The 19,550-nt window shown below is 41.7% G+C and overlaps 1 protein-coding gene across 1 annotated transcript in view; it reads right to left on the bottom strand.

Annotated features, from left to right (window-relative positions):
* Erc2 (ELKS/RAB6-interacting/CAST family member 2) overlaps positions 1–19,550 on the bottom strand; it is a 690,578-nt gene that overhangs the window by 287,307 nt on the left and 383,721 nt on the right. The window contains exons 8-9 of the mRNA XM_059273131.1: positions 13,428–13,565; positions 2,706–2,846 (exon numbers count right to left, since the gene is read on the bottom strand). Of these exons, the coding sequence (XP_059129114.1) occupies positions 2,706–2,846; positions 13,428–13,565 (279 nt within the window). The remainder of the gene's footprint in view (positions 1–2,705; positions 2,847–13,427; positions 13,566–19,550) is intronic.

Raw genomic sequence — 19,550 nt, forward strand, 5'->3', positions numbered from 1 at the left:
TGTGCAGACTCTGAGACAGAACATACTGACTTTGATGCTTCTTTCCCAAGGGTAAATCAAATATAAAACATCCTAATACATTTTATCAAATTCCCTTTCTTTAACAGAAACACATGACTAATTCTTCAAATATCTTCCAGCAAATCAAAGATAAAAGTATTTGAAATTTTAGGATAAAATAGACTCCCAGTTCTAATCCTTTGTAGTCCCGATTCAATAAATATGGTTAATCTACTTAGATATGGGGCTGCCAATATTGTTTAGTTATCAACATGTCCAGTATCCTAGAGCTTCCCTAGGATATACAGTTTGAATTCCAAAATCTAGAGAAATAAATACTTGAACACAGTTTTTACTATTTATAGGGGCAATGTTCATTACCAAATAAGAAACAGCTAACAACCCCTACTGACTGAAATGTGTCTCTTGGGCCCTTTTCTGTCAATGCTGCAACATCAAGGAAGATAGGAAGCACACGGTGCTCTTTCAGTGAATGATGCCGCCTAACACTACCCAAGACTGTGTCCTGAGCACTGAATGTCCCTTAATGAGGTGAGGGCATCACTGGCAGCAGAAAGCTCCTCCACATGTGTTGAAGGACAGGTGAGTCCTGCTCATTTTTTCAAGACAGCAAACTGAAGCTCACATTCACTGTTAGTCTTGTCCAAGGCCACTTAGCCATTAAAGGCAGATTCAAGTCTCAAACTCAGGTCTACAACTCTGATTTCACTTCCACAGGAAAAAATGAAGGCCCTTATAATCCAGTCATTTTTGTCAAAGTGAAGACATATTATCACCCTAAGTAAATTATAAGTTCCCTGGGAACTGCAATTCCATGTTGTTCTTTTTTAAATTGTAAATTGCCAGTTGGGATGGCCAGCTTTATTTTGGTTACACTATAGTCCCTAGTTATTAATCTAGGTGTTGTGAAGACATTTTCAGACATGACTAACACCTATAATCAGCTGATTTTAAGTTTTAAGAAGATTATCCTCTGTACTCTGGGTGGGACTTGATCCACCCTTTGAAAAACAGGCCTTAGAGCAGCACTCGTGGGAGAAGAAAGCCCCTTCGCCCCCTCTCCCATGTGGATTACAGCAGCAGCCTGTCGGAGAGACTTCTGTCTATTCTTCCAGGTGGTCACCTTACATGTGGTGGGCTTGTCCAGCCTCCTTAGAGCAGAAACCATTTCCTTTCAGGGAGTCCTTTAATTTAGTTAAATTTACTCATCTGAGCCTGTTTCTTTTTGTTGTTGTTGTTGTTGTTGTTGTCTTTTTGTTTGTTTGTTTGTTTGTTGACAGAACATTTCTTGCCAAGCGGCAACGCCAAGTACATTCTACAGGATCTGGAGATGTTTCTGCCACTGCCCATGTGACTGATGCTCAATCGTGCTAACACTGCTTATGAAACCAACTCCATCTGAAGCTTCCACTTTGACACCTCACCAAGGTCTCTTTTCCACTAGCAGTGAACACGCTGACTTTAAGGTACAAACCCTCAAATGGCACATTCCAAATCCTAATGGTGAAGAGTATTATATATGAGAGCAAGGCTAGTGTGCTTCTGCCACATGCAAATGACAGATCCATCCAGTCAGAAGTGGCAGTGCAACGTGACGAGAGGTAGAACTAAATTCTTTACTGCCATGTCAAAAAAACCATCGCCTTTCTCAAAATCTGGCAAGCCTTAGGAACAGCACTCATGTTCAATTTTAGGGATCAGAGACTGTGTTCTGGTTCCCTCAAAATTCCTCTTGCATCAAAGCTACAAGTCCCTATTTAGGCAGGGACTGTCATTTGTGTAGAGTTATCAACACACAAGGGAGGGGGTAGCCCTGGAAAGATGAGAGAGGTATCCGGGGATCATAGGATGACCCAGCATGCCAAAGGGGCTTGAGCCATCCCGTGGAGACTGAACACTCCTGGCAGACAGAAATCACTGTGGCAGGGACAGCTGAGGATAATGACACCGGGTAGATAAGTTACACGACGGCTTCAGCCTTATCTCCATCAGAGTAGCCTCAAGAATGCTGCACATGTTACAGTCATCTTCTGGAACACGGAGACTGCAGCCCCAAACAACTGCCCCAGAATCCCCATGCAGACAAGTTCCTTAGAAATGCATTGTCTTACTGTAAAAACACACACGGCACTTATATTCTGTATTCGTCTTGGCTATAGTGTGAAATGGCTTTAAGTAACTTACTGTAACATAAAAAATAAGATTCCAGAAGAGTAGCTACATCTAGCCTAGAAATTTGTCTACATTGTCATGATCACTAGCCAGACAATACTGGGTGATTCATTTGAGAATTGCAGATGAATGCAAAATACCCCCCAAAGCATTAATAAGGGGAGTTACTATTATTGTTATTGTTATACTAACTGATGTTCAAGCAAAAAATAATAGTATCTACAAAAAACTTCTCTAAGCCATACAAGTGTAGTTAGTAAAGTAAAACACAAGAAAAAATGTTTCTAGAGGTCACATGCACAGCCAGCTGAATGGCAATGATACCCAAAGGCATCTTTGATGGAGGGAGACACTGGGACTGTTTCCTTGGAATCGAGGCAGCCTTCTGAGAGAAAGGTCACCATGTTCCCCAAGTCCTCACACTGAACTGTATGTTCCCTAATGAAATCAACCTCAACAAAAACAGGGTTTTGAGGACTGTGGATGTGGTACATTTGTTTTTCCAGACTCACCTCTTTCTCCGTGAGTTCAGCCTGTAAAGCATTGACCTTTTCCTTGAGGTCTTTGTTCTCCTTTCGAAAGGATTCTATCTCTTCTAGTCTTTCCCGGTCATCTCTCTCCCTTTGCTCTTTCAAGCGCTCTATTATTCTCTCCTGTGAGGCAAAAAAGAAAAAAAAAAAAAGCACAAGGCTGATAACTCATCAGCATCTATCCTTAATCATATTGCAAAAGAAAATATGAAACAATTGATCTAAAAGATGCTCTGTGATCATCAACATGGAAAACTTAACATTGGATATATGAAGAGAGGTTATGTGTACACGTATTTGTAAAATGCAATTAATACATAATAGCTTTTGACTTGTTAATGCAATTTAGCATTACAGGGTGATAAAGGAGTGTGTGTGTGTGTGTGTGTGTGTGTGTATGTGTGTATGTACATGTGTGTGCTTATGTGTGTACGTGTACATGTGTGTGCATATGCATATGCCTATGTGTGTATGTGTACATGCTTATGTATGTGGGCAGACATATGTATAGACATATGTGCACAGAAGATGCTGATAGCTGCTATGTTCCTCATCACTCTCTACCTTATCTTTTGAGACAGGGTCTCTCGTGGAACCTGAAACTCACTGACTTAGCTAGACAGATTCTCCTATTGTGTCTCCACAATGCTAGGATTACAGGTGCAAGCTGCCACACCCAGCCTTTTTATGGGGCACTGGGTTTTGAAGTCAAATCTGCATAGTTGTGTAGGAAGCACTTTACTGACCGAGGTGCCTCTACTCCTGGAAGGGACTACAATTACTACTACTACGACTACGACGACTACTACTACTACTACAGCTCTTATTGAAGCTTACATTGTGGCACAAAAATATATTTCAATTGATTGAAAAATAAAACCAGTGGAAAAATAAAAGCAGTGAAGACAGGAATTACGGCACCCAAAGCATTCCTCTCTAATAACAGCAGGATAGACTACTGATGTTCAAGCCATGGGCTGTTCTTCTTCCTGGGGCCTGGGAAATGCCAAGAGCACCTCTAGAGGAGGGGGCCTCATCCAGAAGGCTCTTTGGTGGAATCCCTGGACAGAAAGGGGAAGAAGCAGCATGGGCTTTTTTTTTTTTTTTTTTTTATCTTAACCCTGTTTCCTTGGCTTCTTCATTTGTCATAAAGGACTTCAGATCCTGATGATTCTTCTCAGCCCACACAGAGGACTACTTACTAGGCAGTGCAAAGCTTGAGATGGAACTACGGAGAATGTGAGACAAGAAGCCTATGGAGAATGTGGGGTCTGTTCAGTTGCTTGTTTTGTTATTGTTTTTTGATGTGTCTGGACATGCGTTTCTTTCAAAGGTTTATTTGCAACCACTGGGAACTCCAGAACTCAGGCTTAGTTTAAGCAAAATGCAGACATCTCTTGGACTGAGCACTTATTCTGTGCCAGGAGCTGTCACATGTCCTTCTCATCAGTCACTATCACAACCTCGAGGGTGCAACTATCCTAACTGCTGACAGGGCGGCGGTGAGGCCTCTTAGAGCTCAGGGGACTCTGACTGATCCAAGGTGACCCAGCGTCTTGTCGATATAGACTGAACCAATAAAGAGAATGTGAGACAAAGGTAAACCTATCAGGGATGTGGCTTCTCCAGGGTCTGGAGATGAGTTGTTGTTGTTGTTACTGTTGTTGTTTTGGATTTTGGTTTTTGTTCCTCCCAGTGGCTTCTTGACAAACAATGGGTACTCCAGAACTCAGGTTTAGTTTGAGTAAGATGCAGATAGCTCCTGGACTGAGAACTTATGCTGTGTGAGGGGTTGTCACATGTGTTTAATGAAGAGAATGTGTTTAATGTGTCTGAATATTAGACGGTGATTTAACATCCCCAGGAGCAACTATGCTGTGCTGGCAATGATAATAATGGATATATTTAATGATTTGAGGAGAAAAAAATGGCTATTGTTATCTTGCCATTTTAAAGCATTTTAAGTATATTATGGTTAAATAATATACTAATATACCAGTGGGTGGCACAGAGCAAATAGGTTTATTAGTTAAGCATATTTATTTCTTCTTGATTGCAACTATGGTCCTATTTACTCTGTAAATGCAAGTGATAAGTAACCAGATGCTCGTGTGATCCATAAAGGAAGAAGAGGCCACAGTGGACTGTAACCTCTCAGGACTTTTAACAATTCAGATTGCCAGGCCCTCTGAATTTTTCCTGCACTACAATCGTCCATTCTACCACTTGGACCTCCCCATTCCAACTCACACATCAAACAGATGCTGGTGTGACATTTCTCGAGCTCCAAGGGAACCATGTCAACCCACTCTAAACATTCCAGAAGCCCTGCAGTCCGGTCACATTACATTTATTGTGATTTTTTTTTTTTTTTTTTTTTTTTTTACAGTTTACACAGTTTTGATTTAAATCCATCCTCCCACCTTAGTCTTCCAAAGAGCAGCAGTCAAGTCCCAGAGCTGGACAAAATGCCTGGCACCCCACACCACAGGACATTTTAAAATGACATGGAAGGAAGAATTCAAATTAGGGATCCTCTTGGCTTCAGAGCAAGGGTCATAAAATTAAAAACGGTGTTAGCACTGAGAAGGTGTCAGAGTCATTTGGGAAGTAGGTAAGCTTGCTTTAAGCCCTGGGTACTGCCGTCTGCGCATGGCTGGGGCCAGAGAGACACACGGAGAACGAGAAGCGAAGCAAGCATTATTATACATTAAAGGTTATTGATGATGACTCAGTACTATAACATTCTCCTTCATTGATTACAAAACTAACTCAACTGTCAGATATACAGGGTCAGGTGTCAAAAACACGTGTTAAAAGGCCCTCACATGCCAGGATCCACTTGATGAACAGCTAACTTGCAGAAATTCTGATACCACATTCTTGTTTGAGTCCTGTTTGCCTTGGCACACACTCCTTGGGCACACACTCATCTGGCTCTGCAAGGCTCTCTTCATGTTGTGCTTTATCACAGGGTAGGAACCACATTTCAGTGGCCTGGGACTCTGCTATCCAGCTTCCCCGGTCTGTGAGGTGGTTCCAGGCTTGGCCAGACTAGCTTTATAAACACAGTGGGTTCCAGCTCTTGAGCTCCCGTGGGATATAATCTTAGTTTACACCGGTGCTGGAGCTCAAGCCCAGCACAGCCCCATGCACGCTAAGCAAATAGTCTACCACCACGCTTTGTCCCTGCCTAAGCAGTGGAATTTTGATTCAGTGAGCTGCATCATTTTGTATGCCTTCTACAGTTGAATGAGTTCCTGGAAATTAAAAAACACTCCCCTGGTGCCATAATAAAAAGGAAAGAGTAAGCAGAGCTTGACATATTCTATAACCGGCCAAAGACAGCACACGGCTACTTATTAATGGCTGGGGACATCATTCAGCATAATAGCACATGCCTAGAATGTGGAAGACCCTGAGTTAGATTACCAATGCTATAAAAGAAAAATAATTACTTATAAAACCACAAAAATTTATGAATCATTTTTTTCTAATTTACTAATTTTTTTTTCATACCATGTCTTATTCTAGAGCAGTGGTTCTCAACATGTGGGTTGTGACCCCTTTGGCAAACCTCTGTCTCCAAAAATATTTACATATTTTGTGAGTCATAACAGTAGCAAAATTACAGCTATGAAAATAATTTGTGGTTGGGGGGGTGTTGCACAATCTGGGGAAATGTATTAAAGGGTCACAGCATTAGGCAGGTTGAGAACCACTGATCTACAGAGAAGATATGTTCAATTAAGTGTGAGTAAATATGGAATTTGTCAGGGAAAAGCTATTTCAGTTTACATTATGATGTCCTTATAAATACAAAGATCAGAAAGTTTAAGTCTTTGTGATGCTTAATCTTAGCTGGCAGTATGACAGAATTGAGCCCCACCTCAGAGATTAATGAAGCATACTTCCGGGTAAACCCATTTCCAGAGATGATGGGAGCATAAGGGTACTGGCTTAATGTCTATATTAATCCTTCGCTGGAATCATAATATGACAGCATTATCAGGAAAAAGGGAAAGCAGAAGGTAGAATCTATCTGGAGGAAGTAGGGGTGTGTCTCTTTGGGGGAGCATCTTTCCTGTATTTCATTTCTCTGCTTCCTCGCCACCACAATGTAAGGAGCTCTCCCCCACTATGCCGTCCTCCCCACGATGGATTGACAAATATGAAATTGTGAGCAAATAGATCATTCTCCCCTTTAAGTTGGTCTGTTAGGTCACAGCTATGGAAAAATAATGATACAGCTCTATCCCCTCACTTACGGGCTAGGTGGCCTTGGGTGAGTCATCCAGGAGAAGCAACAAAGTCTCAACCATAGGGTAACATAGACAGGATGGAAGTGACTTCCAGAAGTGACCATTAGCATGTGTCACAATTGATTAATGCTGCCTACCCAGTCCAAATACCTCATTTCTAAGAAAGTTATTTTGCTTTATTGAGCCCATGTCCTATCTTCAAAATGGAGGAGCAGTATTATAGTTAGTGTTACTTGGCACAATCTAAAATCACCTGGGAGATGGGTCTGCAGGCATGCCTATGGGGAATTATCTTGATTCTATCAATTGAAATGAGAAGACCCATCTTGGTTGTGGGGAGGAACATTCCTTTAGCAAGAAATCCTGGATCATATAAAGGGAAGAGAACAAGTTATAGCTTATATGCGAGCATTTTTCATTTTTTCTTATTGTGGATAACATGACAAGATACTTTGGCTCCTGTTACCTTGACTTCCTGGCCATGAAGGACTCAAAGTAATTCTTTCTCCTTGAGTGGCTTCTGTAAAAGTACTGTATCACAGTGCCAGGAAAAGAAACAAAGGGATAAATTGGTGGTTCTGTTGATATGACAAACCTATGTGGCTCATAGGCCGCTGGGGTTTTATAACTAGAACATGGATGAATTTGGAACTGTAGGACAGAAAAGCAAGTGCATGTTGGAAGTAGAACTTAATAGGTCATTCTGGTGGGATTTTGGAAGACCAAGAACACTCAGAGAAATGTGCACTGTGACGGCTCTGCTGATTTCAGAGGGCAACAAGAAACTCTATAAGGAATTGAGAAGAGGGTCATGTGTGTGATGTTTGTCTGCGAATATGGCTTTTTGTCCTGAGAACTTGAGTCAAGTTGAATTTAAAGATAATGAACTAGACTATCTGCACTGGAAATTTGAAGACAGGAGAGGATTAGGTTGAGCATGGCTATATTTTACTTCACTTATCCAGATCTATAGTTTAAAAAAAAATTAAAAAGATGGGCAGAAAGTTGTAAACACTGTATAGTTTGTGGAGGAGATAAAGAACTTTAACAAGTTGAACTTTGAAGCCAAGGTGCTAGTTGAAAGAAAGAGGGTAATTATTAAAGAGAAATGTGTTGTTCTATAGTAGACCAATAGAACACAGATGCACTGAGGGCAAGACATGACCCACCGAAGGCTCTGACTTGTGAAATTGTGCACTTGTGTGAAGGGGAAGGTCTGAACTGAAGGGGAAGGTCTGGACTGAAAGAGAGCTGCTGAAGGAGTTCACTGTTCCTGATACACAGCTGCCTGGAGATGTGCTTCCCCAGGGCAGGGACAACTGATACAACTCTGTTCCAAGAAGGCCAGGCTCCACCCTGAGCTCGCAGAAGGACTGGGCATCATCATGGTTCTAGCTTCACTTAAGCTTAGAGTTCCATGTCACAGCCCAGTGTTTTCAGAGAGTAAAAGCAGCAAGTCATAACATACCCATAATCAAGCCCAGAGAGAAATGAATGCCTGCTTACTAACTTGTTCAGCTTGCTTTTGTCACTTTAATACAGTTCAAGGTCCAGCCCTTGAAATGGTGCTGCCCACACTCCAGCTGGCTCTTTCCACCCCAAGTAAGCTGAATTAGAGAAAGAATATTCCTCCCCGGCATGCCCACAGGCAAACCTGATCTAAGTAATCTCTAATGGAGGCTCTTTTCTCAGGTGATTCTGGACAGTGTGAAGTTGGCTACTAAACTAACAATTGTATTCATCCATGTGTTTTGAAGGCGTAAAAGAATGAAGGGGTCATAGAGACCATCTGAAGTCAGGCAATATGTGGGAGCATCAGAGTCTCTGTAAAGAGGTCCTCAGAGGACTGCATGCAGCTCTGAAGCTGAAGACCAAGACATTCTGGAAACTCCAGGATCCCGGAGTTACACCAAGATCATGGGGTGTACTCCAAGGAAAGTTGCAGACATTGAACAAAAAATGACCCACAAGATTATATGCTGGGGGCAGCAGAGCTAAAGAGGTGGAGCTACCAAAGCTCACTGGAACCCAAATGATCACATTATGTGCTACAGATGCCCAGGCATGGAATGGGAGGATCTAGTGCTTTCCCTGGTGGGTTTGGGGGTAGGTTGTTTGTTGTTGTTGTTGTTGTTGTTTTGTTACTGAAGTATAACTATTCTTGTGGCTGCTTCTTCCATTTTGGAAGAGGAATGCTGTTTACTCTGTGCCATTATTCCTGAAAGTATGTAATTTGTTCTTCACACTTCAGAGACTTTCAAAGTGTTTGAACTGTTAAAGCCGAGTTCTCACGTTGGACTATTTTGCATCATAACATGGGCATGAGCTTATGGAGACAAAAGGACAAAAGGTAAAAAGTTATAGCTTACAAGTGACGTATTTGGGGTCAAGTTGACAAGGGCGGAGTTCTGACAGTAAATGTTCATTGCCAGCTTGACATGACATAGGATCACCAGACAGATGAGCCTGTGGGCGTACATTTGGGAGATTTTTATCTTGGTTATACTAATTGATGGGGAAATATCTATTTTATTTGTGGCCATGAACAATGTCTGAGCAGCACAACCTGGGTCATATTAAGTAGAGAGCTAATTACATGGATGCATTTGGAGCCCTCTTCCTTTGACTGTCAACATGTGACCAGCTGCTTCTAGCTCCTCCCACCTTGATGTCCCTGCCATGAAGGACTGTGCCGGGAACCAGGAGCTAAAACATAATTTTTCTCCCTTAAGTTACTTTTGTCAAAGTACTTTACCATAGCAACAGGGAAGGAGCTGGGTGGGAAATTGGTGTTTCCCCAGCATATCAGAATCTCTGGACATGCTCAAAAATTACAGGTCACTGGGATTCACAGCACAGTAACAGAGAAAACGGTGTTGTTAACAGACTATTTGGATACAACCAAATGTTTCGGACCTACGGGAAGAAAGTTAAATATTCTAGTTCTGGCTTTACTAGCTCCTTTTCAATGAGTTTTCTGTGCTCCTGCAATACACTAGTATACTATTTCCAGAATGCTTATAAAATTCCTCCCAAATAAATTCTTCTGTATTAGTTTTTATTTGTTATCACAGTGAAAGCCCCAAAGTCAATAGTAAACAGACTTTGCAACTGAACAAGCTCAGAAGCCAAAGCTTGTACATTCAGTGATTTTACTGGGCTTCAGCATCTTCATTTTTAAAGTCAGTCTTGAATTGTTGTCCATGTTGCAGAGTCCCCAGCTCCAGACAATGGTTCAGTCCTCCCTGTATTCCACTAAACCACCTGACCCACTGTGGTCCCGCCTGGTCCTTCTGGTTCTCTAGTTCAGATGCTATGAACCCACGGTCACAAATCTACAGTCTCAATAATCCCCTGTCTAGGCGGTTCCAAAAGAGGCACAAATTGGAGGTCAGGTAATTAAAGGTGCATTTGGGTGACTCAGTACTGAGTGAACCTGTAGAGGAAGACTAGCTTCAGTCAGTGACCACGAAGCAATGAAGGCAAGAGAGGAATGGCCAGACTCCCATTAACCTCAGCTCTTCCTCTGATGCCCCCTTAGGCCTCAAAGGAAGAACTTAACAGAAGGATGTCTTATAAGTGGGAACTTGTTTGGCTTTAAACTCAAATAAATGAAATAGCACCTCTGGGTGGGGGGGGGATAAAATCCTGTCAAGAATCGATGACATGGAATTTACATGGAATCTCTTTAAGTCTATGAATTTTAAGAAAGAAATCAAGAAGGAGGAAGGTACCAACGTATTACCCAAATATGCAATAGGAACACATAATTTTAATACTCTTTTAATCATTCCACTTTTATAAACAAAATTACTACAGAGAACTCTGGAAATAAATTTTCCGTGTTGAAAGACTATCTTTCCCTGAAATATCATTGTACTAAACATTCTTATAGATTCTCAAATAAAATTGTATAATCTTACAGTTTAATCTTCAACTTATAAACTCATAACTTTAATACAACCTTGAAGACTACCTCACCTACAATCATAACCCTTTCCTTTACCTTCCAAATACTTATTGTATGCAACAAAGACCAAGGAAGCTGGATGACTCACACTACTCAAGATTTTCTGTCAACAGCTTCGATGGTTCTAGCATACTAGATTTTCCATGGTACATCCCTCTGATTCTGAAGTTGCAGGAAAAGTCATGATTAAGACTACAGAGACTTACGAAACTAATGGACTACATTAGCTAATTGTTTCACTCAGCAGAAGATTTGAAGTCCTAAAAGGGAAAATTACTTGTTGGAGTTACTCAATTAGAATGAAGGAAGGACTGGGCCCATACATAACACTATGCTATTTTTATTGTATGATATTCCCCAAAGAAAACTCCATATCACACGCATTGTGAACATGTTGTATAAAGTGCTGCAGAGCTGAAAATGGTAAGAGAGAGGGAGAAAAAGTATATACAACTTTACTTAAACATTTCACCTTTTAAATTTTCTTCATTTCAAGTTGAATCTGAAAATAATGTCAATAATGAGCCTAGAACCTGTGATGACACACACAGTAAGCCTAACCCCCAAATAAGCTCTCCTTCAGAATTCTCTGTGAGAGTAGGGATTTCACCCATCCTCGCCTCACCCTGCCTCTCCTCTCCTGTCCCTCCTCATCCCATCCCTGCCGTGTGTGTAGGGGGAGCTTTGCACAGCACGTGTGTGGAGACCAGAGGACAATGACAACCATAGGTGTTGGTCCTTTCTTCCATCTTGTTTGAGACAGGCTGTCCTGTTGGTGGCCTGAGAGCACCTGGGGTTCCTGACTCTGCTGTCCATCTTGCCTCTGGAACACGGGGATTGTAGACACGCGCTTCTGAGTCCAGCTTTATGTATGCTATGAGGCTGCAAGCTTGTGAGTCCTCATGCTTGAGCAGCATGCACATTACCCACACAGCTATCTCCCCAGCCATCTCAGAATCACCGAAGAACTTCATCTGCGCCTGTGCAGGCACTAGCGCTTGTACAGGAAAGAGTCTAGAGTAAGGATATGATGTGGAAATTCACCCATAGACATCATATCTGCAAGAGCTGCAGTGAGTGGATGGATTAACTCAAGCAGAAGAAATTTCCTAGAGATCATTTTCACAGTTAGCAAACATCAGAATGGTCTATTTGTCTCATGGATTTCATTCTTTGATTTATTAGTTCTTTTGTTCATAGTAATCCTTTAAGTGATAGTCAGAAATAATGCTTCAGAATGACTTCCTACTCCAAAAAGAGTAAAATTCCAAGTATTAAGAAACTTTTTTTCAAGGCCCTGAGGAAGGTTAATACCTGACTTCTTCCCAAACTCCTTGTTCTTCATTCTGTCTCTAACTTGGCCATAAAACCCCAGGAGTCCTATACTCCTCTCTGATTTCTTTTCACCTGTAGAAAATAACACCCTCTGAAAACTTACATATGCCATTATTCATCACTATTTGTTTCGCCTTCTCTTTCATTAGAATAAGAACTCTGTCAGAGCTGCGGCTTTCAATCATTCATGTTAGGGTGGAGTATTCAACCATCATCCAGTATCTACTGGGGAGCCCCATAAGGTGTTCTGCTAAGCCCTGGAGATGGCAAACTAAAACACACAGGGCATGTTATTTTGCTTTGGGGTCCAGTATAAAGAGGGAGCTAATCCCATTAAAACAAATGCATGAAGAGTTAAAATTTTAATCTGTGGGATTATGTTGTGCAGAATGGGGGCACCAACATGGTGTCTCTATGGAAATTACTCATAAAATAATAGTGACAACTATAATCTTTCTCAACTGCTCTAAACACATTATATCCTCAACATAACATAACCCACTAAGGTGGGGACTTTTATTGCCCCAATTTCACAGGTAAAGAAACAGAGGAACTCAGAGGCTAACTAATTCACCCCAATACTGGACCTAGAATTTGAACTCACACACCTATCTGCCGAGTTCACATTCTTGACTATTGAATAACACAACCTCTGGGAAGATGCGGGAGAATTAAATCTGCACATAGGAAATCGCATCCTAAGCAAGTAAGAGCAAATGCAAAGTGGTGGAGGCAGAAGAGAACAGGACACACTTGAAATTTAGAAGACCAACAAAGCCGAAGCGCAGAGATGTAAGGAAGAGACGCCCATGAGGCAGAGGTTCTGTCCAGAAGGATCTTAGCAGGAGGACAGGCAACCCTATGAAGCAGGCTAAGAGTTTTATCACCAAAACTTTAATGACAAGCTAGTGGATGCTTTTTCAGACAGCCAAGGGTGATGATGTTTTTGAGGTTCAAGAGGCTGCCCGTGGCTGCAGTGTGCCCAGTCTCCTGGCTAGAATGAAAGTCTGAGGACCAGTTGGGACTGAAGCCAGTGTAGGGATGGGGAAAAGAAGATATATTTGCAGGCACTTGGGTCAACTCCTCCCAATACTGTTTCTCTAAATTCTGAATCCCTGTTCTGAAGGCTAAACTCACCTTTTCCGACAAGGCCTCCTCCAGGGTGGCCAGAGCAGTGTCTGTGTTGCTGGAATCTGTCTGCAAAGACTTCACTCTGTCTTTCAGGTTGGTCAGTTGTTTGTCCTTATCCCTAAGTTGTTCTTGCAAGTTTTCAATCTAGAAATAAAGAATACACATTTTATAAGTAATCAAAGCCAAGATTCTTGTAGCCATCTCTTGTTTAAGATCTGATATTATGAACAGCGTCAATATCATGAGATTACATTTGACTTAGAATTAAGAAAATCTTGAGACCTTAATCCATGTAAGGCAATTTTTGTATTTATAAGCAGAATTTTGCTCTCCATGGAAATGCAGGCCCCATCAACATTTAAATAGTATTATTTCTCTATGTTTCTACCCATTTTACCATACTCTTAAGGTTCAAGTCCATACACTTTGCTGCGGTGAACCAGAAAAAAACGTTCCCACAGGATTAATTCATTCACTGAGCAGGGTGCCCATTCTTTACTAGGAAGCCTATTGTTATACAACAGAGCCCACATAGTCATTCACTTACGCCTTTATTCAGCAAGAAACTTCGTGATATAGCAAATGTTGTCAAGTGGCTGTTTCGAAGTGACCACATGAAAAGCCAAGTAGGTTATCACCAGCAGACCGTTAATGGGAAGGACTTGTGATAGAAGTCATATGCAACAAGTGCTAAACACTCCATTTGGCAACTAAGTCATATGCTGGCAACCAACCAGCCCCTTTTATCCAGTATCTGCCTCCCGAAATAAACACAGAAAACAGCCGATTATAAGGTCTGCCTGGCAGCGGCAGCAAGGACCTTCCCTAGGCATTACGTCCATTATCATTCATGTTTTTATTCTCTGCTTTCAAACCATGTATTTCTTATCTAGGGTTTTTTTTTTAAGCCCACTATGCAAACAATTTATTCGTATTAAGGGTTTTAAAATGACAAGGAAAAAAAGCAGTACAACTCTAAGATAAGTCCATTGAAAATATTTGCATTCTGCACCCAGCTTTCTCAGGGACTCATTCTAACTACATGCTCCACATTGTGCTACTCAAGGGACTTCTGTGATTGCTTGATTCTTCTCACATGAATCTGGAATGGCCATGTAACTGATGTTGGCAGTTGTCATGGAAATGGAGAGAAGACAATGGTGGTGACAAAGAAGGTACCACTATAGATCATCCAAACAGCTCTAAAGAAGCCAGGTATGGTGACTCCTGCTGATAACGGGAGTTAGGAGGCAGGAGCCAAAAGCTGTCAGAAGTTAAGGATACCCCAGGGCATATAGTTAGTTCCAGACCAGCCTGTGCTACAGAGTGAACACTATTCCAATACAAAACAAAATGGAACTCTAAAGAGAAAGACAATGGGGCTAAAGAGATGGCTCAGCAGTTAAGAGCATTGGCTGCTCTCCCAAAGGGCCCTGGGTTCAATTCCCAACACCCACATGGCAGCTCACAACTGACTATAACTCCGGTTGCAGGGGATCTGGCACCCTCACACACACAGAGACAGACAGATAAGGTAGGTAAAACACCAATACACATTTTTAAAAATTAATAATAATAATAATAATAATAATAATAATAATAATAACAAAGCTGGGTGGTGGTGGTCCACGCCTTTAATCCCAGCACTTGGGAGGCAGATCTCTGATTTCAAGTCCAGTCTGGTCTACAGAGTGAGATCCAGAACAGCCAGGGCTACAGAGAGAAACCCTGTCTTGAAAACCCAATGGGATGAGGAAGAGGCAATGATGCATCTACATCTGAGTCGACAGGACCCGGCCTGGGCTAATGGACTTTTCCAATGTTCCAATGCATCTGAGCTAATAAAGCTAATGAAACTTTGGACAGGTTGACAGACAGATTTAGAATAGGATGAATGAACATTTATACCCAAGAACATCCCAGTTTAAGAAATGTTGTATAAACACCTCAAGAATGAGTCTTGGACTGGGGAGATGTTTAGTGGCTAAAAGTGACTCCTGTCTTAAGTGTGAAGATCTGAAGTCAGAGTCTCATAAGCCATATAAAACCAGATGTGGTAGTACACATCTGTAATCCTAATGCACCTGCAGCAAGACAGCAGCTGAGAAAAGAGAACTCCCGGAATCTGGTGGGTCAGATGCCCTGAGTCCACAGTGGCCAACAACAGAGACTCATTCCCAGACAAGGTGGAAGGCAAGGAAAGATACCTGAGGCTGTCACCTGAGTTCCCCATGCACGCCATTGCATGCCTGCACATACAGATACAACACACACAGACACACACAATGTTTGTAAAAAGGAGACTTAAGGGGCTACACAATACAGAACAGTGTAAAGAATCGAGTCTCTTAATAACTTCTGTAAAACACTCTATAAATAGACAAATGCATCTGGAAGTAAAAACCACGAAAGGGAAGCAGCCTTAGAGGCGGGTGGTAGAGCAGAGCTTCTAGTTCTCATGGGTGGAAGCTTCAATAATCTCCTGCTTAAAATTTCAAACCAAGTAGGGCTTACTGCTTTTAAAATATGATCGTTGGTGGTGCTGGTGGGGATGGTATAGCAGTTAAAAGTACTTGCTGCTCTTGTGGAGGATCCCAGTTCAACTCCCAGCACCCAGGTCAGAACCACCTATAATTCCAGCTCCAGGAGATCAGTTACACTCTTCTGGCCTCTGTGGGCATGTGAACAAACATGGCATATACTCACAGAGACAGACAGACACATAAAGATAAAAGGAAATCCTTAAAACCTGGCCAGTGATATATATGTGTGTGTGTGTGTGTGTGTGTGTGTGTGTGTGTGTGTGTGTGTGTATGTGTGTGTGTGTGTGTGTACTAAAGATGGTGAGATTGCTGAGTGGGTAAAGGCACACGCTATCAAATCTGACAACCTGAGTTCAATTCTCAGGTCACACCTGGTGGAAAAGAGAAACATCTCCTGTACCTCTCTACATGTGCTGTGGCACAGGCATGTCCACACACATACAAAACTCACAAATAAATACATATAATAAAATAATTTAAAATACCAAATACACAAGTAAATAGTAAACAAACACTACAAATTACTAGTGAAAATAAGTTGTCCATGAGCTACAGTTTGGGTATAATCTGTCTCCCAAAGGTCCTTCTGGATGCTGGGGTCTCAGGATGTTGAAGCTGAGAAGTGTTCGATGCTTTGATAGGAGGACATAGAAGGTGATGATGTCATGGAGGCTTTACTTGACTGGGTCAGTTCCACCCTCATTGAATGGAATTGGTCTAACTGGACTCAATTGGTTCTCCCAAGAGTGGTTTGCTACCAGAGAGCAAGCCTGTGCCCTCCGCCAGTCAGCTGGCACGGTGTGACTTGACAGGTTCACATGTGCTCCCGTCACATGCCACCTGCCAGAATGTGCTGCCACCAGAAGCTGATGCTCGTACAACGCCATCAAGCATCCAGAACTGCGAGCTAAAATGATTTTTTCCTGTTATACAGAAGGAGTCATCACTGGCATTTTGCAGAGTAACACCAAATAGACAAGTCACATCTGGTTACATGCAATGAAATTGCTAGGAAGCATTTCAAATCCTGATTTCACTCAATTGCAAACTAAATGGGAATATTAGAATCTAAAGAAGGAAAAGGCATAATATAAAACAATTCAACACTAACTTTGTAAAATGAAGTTCTTGCATAGAGTAATACACACACATATATACACACATATATACATACATATACATATATATGTATCACTAAGAATTTCATTTGACAGTAAAGTTTATTTTCTCCCACATTTTCTGTATCCTCCCTTTTATTTTTCTTGAAGACAATACACAAAATAAAGATAATTTCAAACCAACTACAAAACATCAAAAGGGTTTTAAAAAGAGTTTTGAAGTAAGTTTTACTTCTTAAAAGGGCTTGTTACATGAAGGAATGTTCCTTTTAGCTCCAAAGAAAAATAAGTTCTTTCTGAAAATTAAATTGTATGAGGCTGGCAAATGTAAACATTTTTTTTTTATCTACTAGAAAATTATTATACACCTTTCTCTTGTTCTCAAACTGTTATGACACCAAAAATGTCTGGGATCTTTTTCTTAAAGTGTGAAGCTGCACAAAGTTCACATAGCAGGAACTGGGCAGTGAGCAAGCTGGAAACTAGGGTTAGGATCGGGAATCCCAGGGCAGCTTTTAAGAATTTTCACATTTTTCCAAAGATACAACCCTCCTTGGAACACAGAGAACTCATTAGTCCCTGCAACTCTTGGAGTAAGAGACAGGTCTGTGCACCCCAGGCCTGAGAGACAGGTCTGTGCACCCCAGGCCTGAGAAATACCACACTCGCCATTGAAGAAAGTTGTTTCTGGTCACAGCACCCACAACAGTAACCGTACTGTGTGACTGAAGCAAGGGCTGCACTTTCAGAGCTGATCCCTGGAGAGCAAGCAAGGCAAGGGCAGCTTTCAGACCCCGGGGACCACACGGCAACCCTAACCCTAATAGATTTTAGCTAACTTTCGAAATTCTACACTCCAAGACTGTCTTTCAGAGTCCTTCACTCTTAGCCAGCCAGGCAAGATTCCAATCTATAGGGCTACGACTTCACTTCACGTCCTTTGATGGTTCCCACTTTTCTCGAGGCCCTTCAAGAGATGGTATAAGAGCCAGAGCGAGGACTGTAGCTCAGGGACGCAGCGTTTGTCTAGCAGGAGTAAGATCCCAGGCTCGAGGCCCAGTACTGCCAGAAGAAACAAAAGAGGATTTACTTGCTCTCCCATCATGCCTGCACTGGCTACCATTCTGACAAACCATGTTGCCAACTCCCTGGAACAGACTCCATCTTCCCGCCTGTGTCTGCCTCCTGGACTTGGAATGCTTTTCCCACTCCAGTTCTATACCTGCTCAACTCGGATTCAACCTTTAGATGCCAACACATACCCTGCATCCATCAGAATGCCTTCTCTGCCCCCAGAGCTGGGTTTCCTCCACTGAACTGTGTACACACTATCAGAATTACCTTTCGGGGCTGGAGATGTAGCTGAGGGGTAAAACTGTCTCTTCACGAGGTTGTAAGGCCAGTTAAGACCAATGTTGTCACTTTAACATCTCTGGCCATTAATTTGCTAAATACAATAAGGGGGGAAGGTGGGGCTATTAAAGAGACTGTGTTACACAAAGAGAAGAAATGGCTGGGTTCCTTTGGCTCTGGGATTACAGAAAGAATATATAAAAAGTGACAGATAAGGTCTGTTTAGAGGTTCATGCTATAACATGTGCACATTTGTAAATCTTACCCAAAGATGCCTTTTAGTTCACTTTAGGAGATTCTGAAACTCAATTACCAAAAAGCCTCTTTTTTTTTTCTTAAGACATATTTCTGTAATTTTTGTTATCCATACCTTGGGTATTAGTTAAAGTTATTATTATACAGAGACAACCAGTCAAATTTGAGCAAAAATATAGAGAAGTTAAAAAAAATTACCAAAAAGGTGAAAGTTACATGAAAAGGCCAGAATTCTATGCCTAAAGTTCTGACCCAAGTGGCCCAGGACAGATGCTATGGCTAAGCAGCGGACAGCAGACATCTGGACTTCAGTGCAAACTACTGCATTCCATTCCATGCTGACCCATGACCATGTGACCTTACAGTCACCACAGTGCAGAGATGTTATCAAATTCCCAGCATTCCAACAACTCTGACAGGTGCATTTGGTTAAATTAAAAGGCAGAGACAAGATGAAGCCAATGGCTTGACAGCAAGAGAAGCTGAGAATGCAAATACTATGTTCTCACCTTCTGGAGTGAGATGTCCTTCATAAAGTCAGGAAAGCCAGAGTCTGGTGGCCAAACCACCAACTCATATCTATGACACCTAGGGGAAGCTTTAGTGTTCCACATCCGGCAAACATACTACTCTAGAAAAAGATGGATGTTAATCTCGATTCTCTCCTCCCTTCCTTTCTCCTACCATCTCACATCTCTAGAGCACTGTAAGGTTAAGCTAATGCATGTGGTCCATACAACCCTATGGTACCATCCATGCCGACTTTATAAATGCTTAGCATCCATTACTTTTCTCCTAGAATTTTGTGACTCTGAAAAGTTACACAAACATACTCAGAGTATATAACTTTTAGACTGGCT

The sequence above is a fragment of the Peromyscus eremicus genome, chromosome 9, assembly GCF_949786415.1.
Source record: "Peromyscus eremicus chromosome 9, PerEre_H2_v1, whole genome shotgun sequence".
In the NCBI taxonomy this organism is placed as follows: domain Eukaryota; kingdom Metazoa; phylum Chordata; class Mammalia; order Rodentia; family Cricetidae; genus Peromyscus; species Peromyscus eremicus.